Raw genomic sequence first — 7,120 nt, forward strand, 5'->3', positions numbered from 1 at the left:
TCGCATTGCCAGATGCAGTACGAGTCAAAGATGAATCTACACTATGGGAGGACCCTACTAAAGATGCCATTACTAACCTCAAAGGTAAACAAAATTGGGAAATGAACTCAGGGATGAACTTGGCACTAGCAATGGACTCGGCACTCAGAACAAGCAGCGTAATCTTTGCAAGAGAAGAGAAAGTGTAAACCTTCAAACTCCTCAGCAAAGTGTTATTTATAGCCCACGAGATAGGAGAGAGATTTCCCTACCATTCGTTCAGCACCGTTGGATCTATCATAATCCAATGGCCAATACCACTCGGCATATGAAGCGACACAAATCTCCATCGTCAAAAGCATCTGATGAAACAGTGCAACGTGAAATGGAGGTTGTGCCAAACGTCACTTCTTGTCACGTCTCTGCTATGCATTTAAGGTTGCCACCTGTCATGCATTATCTTGAAATCTCCAGCCATTCTATACGACTCTTCGGGAATACATACCCTTGAGCCTAGGGGCAAGTGTACCGGTCGGACACTAGACGATCGAAGACACGAATTAATAATATAACACAATAAATACATGGCAAGAGAGCGGTTATAACTGGCGTTGAATAAGTCAAAGAAACACCACGAAAGACACTCACGTGGTATCAGGAAGCCACTACACACGACCTAGTGACCACTATGTTGAAGATGGTTGCTGCCCCTTCAAGATTGTGTTTGATGAAGACTTGAATGTAGTGTTTGATGAAGACATTTATGTTCTTTCCATGTATTTGTGCTTTGCTTTAAGTATGTCTTAGTTAGTGCTTAGAGGTTGTCTAAGAGTAGCTTTTTGCTGAGTAACTCACCTCATAACCACTGGCCATGTGTTAAGAACAAGCATAAGTTTTCTAAAACTGTTTTTCACATGTTTTACACAAAAACACGTTTTACTGCATAAAAATAAATCTGTTCTTTTCTAAATAAACAGATTCATTTTGTTCACTGATGCCTTGGCTAAAGTCTTGTAAAAATTAGATTTTGTGCATCAGGTATTTTGACTAAGTCTTCTTCTTTTCAAAACGACTGAGTTTTAAATTGTTGAACTTTCTCTGTTTTCGTTTTGAAAAATAAATCTGTTCATCTGTAAATGAATAGATTCTTTTTCTCTCTGGTGCGATATCATACTTAAACGTTTTTCAGTTTTATCTCAGCACCAGAATGGTTGACTAAGTCTCCTCACTTAACAGATTCTCTAACTGCTTTTGAAAATAAATCAGTTTATTTTATTTTCAATCTGTTCATTTTATAACAGCTTTAACTGTTTTTCAAAATTCTGTTATAAGCTGGCTTTCTATAAAATGCAAACTTGTTTTCTGAGTTTAACGATGATTCAAACAGTTTATACATTTGCAAAAAACAAGTTTTGACAGCAGAGAGTTAAGTGTTTTCAAGGATTAGCATTTGTTCTTCAAAGATTTCGAAAATCACAAAGTGCTTGTTCTTGGTTTGGTTCCAAAAGCTTGGTGTGAGGTGCAGCTACTGTTCTAGCAATCTTGCCTACTGGTTTAAGGCTGATCTTTGTTACCTCAATCAGGTGTAGTCGTTTCACTTCTTATTACTTGTAAAAGTTTGGTTGAATCCTCTTCTTGATAGGTGTTCTTGGAAAGTGGATGTGTGTGTGTGAGTGCTGAAATAGGTTTTTTTCAGCAAGAGTACCTAAGTTCTTGTAGGTTTCAAGAACAGTGGGAAGTGTACTTGATTGTACTGTGTGTTAGTGAATTCCACCTGTTGTTGGTGAAGACTGGATGTAGCTCAGGTTGAGTGAACCAGTATAATTGCTTGTGTTCATTCTCTCTCTCTCTCTGCAATTTCGTTTCTGCATAATTGATAAAACAGCAAAGAAATAAATCTGTTCAATTGAAAATAAATCTGTTCTTTCTGGGCACTGTGCATACTGTTCTTGATTTCTGAAAAAGGTGTTTGAATCTGATAAGAACGTATACAATCTGCTAAAACCATTGGAACAGATTGACTGTGATAGGTTGTTTAAGAAACTGTCAATGCTATTAATTGAACCTTAAACAAATTGCTTAAAGTTGAAGCTTGCTGTGTTGTGATTCATTGTTCTTGATTTCTGAAAAACTGTTTGGTTTCAATAAGAACACTGATAATCTGCTAAAGGCTAATAAAACAGGTTGTGTGTAATAGATTGTCTCATTAATTGTCAAGCCCTTAACTGAACCTAAATCACACGAATTGAAATTAAGGTTTGCTGTTTTTGTGTTACACTGCTTTTCAATCTGATATCTGTGTGTGTGCATCTGGAAATTTTATCTGCATAATTTTGAGATTAACCTTGCTGAATTAAAAGCTTTTCAAACAAAAACAGTGCTGAAATAAATCTGTTCATTTTAACATAAATCGATTTATTTTCTGTAAAACTGGGTTAAACACTGTTTCTGCGAAGAAGTTTTAAAAGGTCAATTCACCCCCCCTCTTGAACTTTGGCACTATTAAACCCAACAATTGGTATCAAGAGCTGGGACTTGTAGTTTAATCAAGTTGTTTGTAAAAATGTCTGAGTTTAATGTGCTTTTTGCTGAGGGTTCTGCTGTAAATAGACCACCTATGTTTAATGGATTGAATTATGCATTTTGGAAAGTTAGAATGAGAATTTTTATGGAATCCATTGATGCATTAATTTGGGAAGCTGTGGTCAATGGACCTTATGTGCCAATGCAGATTGTCAAAGATGAACAAGTTGAAAAGCCAAGGTCAGAATGGAGTGATACTGAAAGGAGAAAAGCTCAACATGATCTGGTGGCCAAGAATATCATAACTTCTGCATTAACAATGGACGAGTTCTTCAGAATATCTCAATGTAAGTCAGCAAAGGACATGTGGGAAGTCTTAGAAGTGACTCATGAAGGGACTGAGGATGTAAAAAGGTCAAGGAAACATGCACTCATCCAAGAGTATGAGCTGTTCAGAATGCAACCAGGAGAGAACATTGCTGATGTGCAAAAAAGATTCACCCACATTGTGAATCACCTCACTGGCTTGGGAAAAGAATTTGATAAGGAGGAGCTCAACATAAAGATATTGAAGTGCCTCGACAGAAGCTGGCAACCAAAGGTGACAGCTATCTCTGAAAGCCGTGATCTGTCAAAATTGGGAACTACTGCACTGTTTGGAAACTGATGGAGCATGAGTTAGAGCTTAAAAGACTTAAAGAACAGGAAACAACAGAGAGGAAACCCAAAGGTTTGGCACTGAAGCAACTGAATTGGATGAGATCAAGGAAGAAAAGGAAGATGCTGAAGATGATGATACAATCAACCTTCTTACAAAAAGATTCAGCAAATTTCTGAGGAAGAAAAGCAAAAATAGGAACCAGCAGAAAAGAAGGTATCCTAAACCTAATGATTTAAATTCCTCTAAATATACTTGCTTTGGATGTGGCAAAACAGGGCATATCAAAACAGATTGTCCAGACAATCAAACAAGGGACAAATCTGCCAGCAAGAAATTTGAAAGGAACAAAGGAAGAAGAGCCTACATCTCATGGGAGGAAAATGAAGTTTCCTCAACCAGCAGTTCTTCAACAGAAGATGAGGAGAACAATCTGTGTTTTATGATGAAGGATGAGGAGTCAAGCTCTGAATCAGTAAGTAATTTCTCTGCTGATTCTGATAACTATGATGATTTGCTTGCTGCCTTCAAGGAAACACATGAGGAAGCCAATAGGCTAGCTGTAATATGCAATAAGCTGCAAAAGGTGAATAATGTGCTTGCACCTAAAGTAAAAACACTTGAAGAAGAATTGCATAAGGCCAAAACAGATTTGGTAAGCCTTGAACTGACTTGCTTGCATGCCTCTATTAAAAACTGTGAAAACTGCAAAAGATTGGAAAAACAAGTGGAATATTTGCTGAAAACCCTTTCCAATTTCACCAAGGGAAGAGAGAACCTTGAGTCTCTCCTTGGATCACAGAATGCTGTTTTCAATAAGAATGGACTTGGTTATATCCCTGGAAATACAACCAATGTCAAAAAGCTTTCAAGTTTTTTTGTTCCAGCAAAATCAGTTTTTTCAGCTTTTAACAGTGGCAAAAAGGCATCTCATGTAACCTGTTTTTACTGCATGAAATCTGGTCATACATCCAGGTCTTGCATTGCTAGAAGACATCTTGTGCCTAAGAACTTAGCTAAGTGGCTACCAAAGAGAAGGTGTTAATCTGTGCTGGACCCTATACTGAAAAGGGTACCATTTGTATATTTTTTTTCTGTTTTGCAGATTGGAAGCAAGAAGAACCAGTGGTACTTGGATAGTGGCTGTTCCAAGCATATGACTGGAGATCTTACAAAGTTCACCAGCCTAAAGCTCAAAGCAGAAGGACATGTGACCTATGGTGACAATAACCGAGGGAGAATTTTGGGCAGAGGAACTGTTGGAATAGGAAATTCAACAACCATTGAGAATGTGCTGTATGTAGAAGGACTTAAGCATAGTCTTCTCAGCATAAGTCAGCTTTGTGACAAAGGATACAAAGTGAATTTTGAGTCAAATGGCTGCACAATCTCAAGTAATTCATCTAGTAAGGTACTGTTTACTGGTAAGAGAGTGAATAACATTTATTTGTTGAATATCATGGAAACTAACTCTTCAAATGAGTGTTTGCTGTCCAGAAGTGATGAGTCTTGGTTGTGGCACAGGAGGTTAGCTCACATACACACAAATCACTTGAATAAATTGAAATCTAAAGATTTAGTTTCTGGTTTACCTAACATTAAATTTCAGGATAACAGGCTTTGTGATGCTTGTGTGAAAGGTAAACAAATCAAATCCTCTTTCAAGTTAAAGGATATTGTCTCTACCAAAAATCCATTGGATGTGTTACATATGGACTTATTTGGTCCATCTAGAGTTGCTAGCTTGGCTGGAAATTTGTATGCTTTAGTTGTTGTGGATGACTACTCTAGATTTACATGGACTTTATTTCTTGCACATAAACATGATGCTTATTCTGCTTTTAAGAGATTAGCAAAAATTCTGCAAAATGAAAATGGTTGCTGCATTAAATCAATTCGAAGTGATCATGGGGGAGAGTTTCAAAATGCTAAGTTTGAGAGGTTCTGTGAGAAGCATGGGATATCTCATACCTTTTCAGCCCCTAGGACACCCCAACAAAATGGTGTAGTTGAAAGGAAAAATAGATCACTAGAGGAACTTGCTAGAACTATGTTAAATGAATCTAAGCTTCCTAAGTATTTTTGGGCTGATGCTGTTTATACTGCAGGTTATGTCTTAAATAGGACCTTAATAAGACCAATTCTTAAGAAAACCCCATATGAACTGTATAAGGGCAGAAAACCTAGTGTAAGCCACCTTAGAGTATTTGGGTGTAAATGTTTTGTATTGAATAATGGCAAAGAAAATCTTGGTAAGTTTGATGCTAAATCTGATGAAGGTGTGCACATTGGTTATGCTTTGAATGGTCATGCATATAGAGTCTTCAATAAAAGGCTGCTTATAGTAGAAGAATCAATGCATGTTGTGTTTGATGAAACTGATCATAGTATATCTAAAGCTGCTGATGAACCTGACAGTAATGAATTTAAATCTGTTTTAAATCAAAATGAATCGATTCATTTTGATACTGCTGATACACATACTGTACAAGAATCTACTGCAGCTGCAGGTTTGCCAAAAGAGTGGAAAACCCCAAGAGACTTAACCCTTGATAATGTCATTGGGAACATTGAGAAAGGAGTGTCAACTAGAAAATCCTTGAACAATTTCTGTGAAGCAATGGCCTTTGTATCTCAAGTTGAACCCAAGAATTTGAAAGAAGCTCTTAAGGACAGCAACTGGATTTTAGCTATGCAAGAGGAACTGAATCAGTTTGCTCTTAATGAAGTCTGGACTCTTGTTCCTAGAATACCTGAGATGAATGTAATTGGAACAAAATGGGTATTTAGAAACAAAATGGATGAGCATGGTGTGATCACCAGAAACAAGGCTAGGCTTGTAGCTAAAGGGTACAATCAAGAAGAAGGAATAGACTATGATGAGACATATGCACCAGTGGCTCGGTTAGAAGCTGTTAGACTGCTGCTTGCCTTTTCCTGCATCAAAGGGTTCAAGCTATTTCAAATGGACGTGAAGAGTGCCTTTCTAAATGGCTATATAAATGAAGAGGTATTTGTTTCACAACCACCAGGTTTTGAAGACCATCAACATCCAGAATATGTGTTCAAACTCCAAAAGGCTCTCTATGGACTCAAGCAAGCTCCTAGGCAATGGTATGAGAGGGTAAGTGATTTTCTCACCTCTCAAGGCTATGACAGAGGCACATCAGATAAGACCTTGTTCATTAAGAAGAAAGGAGATGACTCAATTCTAGTTCAAGTATATGTGGATGACATCATTTTTGGATCAAACAATGGAGAATTGTGTGAAGCTTTTGTGAAGGTCATGAAGAGTGAGTTTGAAATGTCAATGATGGGTGAGTTGAACTATTTTCTAGGTTTGCAGGTCAAACAACTCAAGGATGGCATTTTCCTAAGTCAAGCTAAGTATTGCAAGGATCTGCTGAAGAAATTTGAAATGGACAAGTGTAAACCAATCAGCACACCCTTCTCAACAAGCTGTCATTTGGATCATGATGAAGCTGGAATTTCTGTTGATGAAACCAAATACAGAGGACTCATAGGATCACTGTTGTATCTTACTGCTAGCAGGCCAGATATAATGTTTGCAGTGTGCATGTGTGCAAGGTTTCAATCTGCTCCTAAAGAATCACACTACAATGCTGTCAAAAGGATTTTGAAGTATTTGCAAGGAACTAAAGAAGTTGGCTTGTGGTATCCAGGTAATATTTCATTAAGCTTAACTGGTTATTCTGATTCAGATTTTGCAGGTTGCAAAATTGATAGGAAGAGCACAAGTGGAACCTGTCATTTGCTTGGATCAAGCTTGATCTCATGGCAATGCAAAAAGCAGGCTTGTGTAGCTCTTTCCACTGCTGAAGCAGAATACATTGCAGCAGGGAGTTGCTGTGCTCAAACTATATGGCTAAGACAACAATTGAATGATTTTGGTATCTTACTTAACCATATACCTCTGCTGTGTGATAATACAAGTGCAAT

General features: G+C 37.5%; 1 protein-coding gene across 1 annotated transcript; it reads left to right on the top strand.

Annotated features, from left to right (window-relative positions):
* Positions 1-2,635: 2,635 nt before the first annotated feature.
* On the top strand, positions 2,636-3,010 carry LOC137817660 (uncharacterized; the record flags this gene model as incomplete). The annotated part of the gene is made up of 1 exon (XM_068620919.1): positions 2,636-3,010. A coding segment is annotated over exon 1 (375 nt), but the record flags the coding sequence as incomplete, so codon positions are not given.
* Between the last annotated feature and the right edge of the window lie 4,110 nt (positions 3,011-7,120).

The sequence above is a fragment of the Phaseolus vulgaris genome, unplaced genomic scaffold (genome assembly GCF_000499845.2).
Source record: "Phaseolus vulgaris cultivar G19833 unplaced genomic scaffold, P. vulgaris v2.0 scaffold_466, whole genome shotgun sequence".
NCBI classification, from domain to species: domain Eukaryota; kingdom Viridiplantae; phylum Streptophyta; class Magnoliopsida; order Fabales; family Fabaceae; genus Phaseolus; species Phaseolus vulgaris.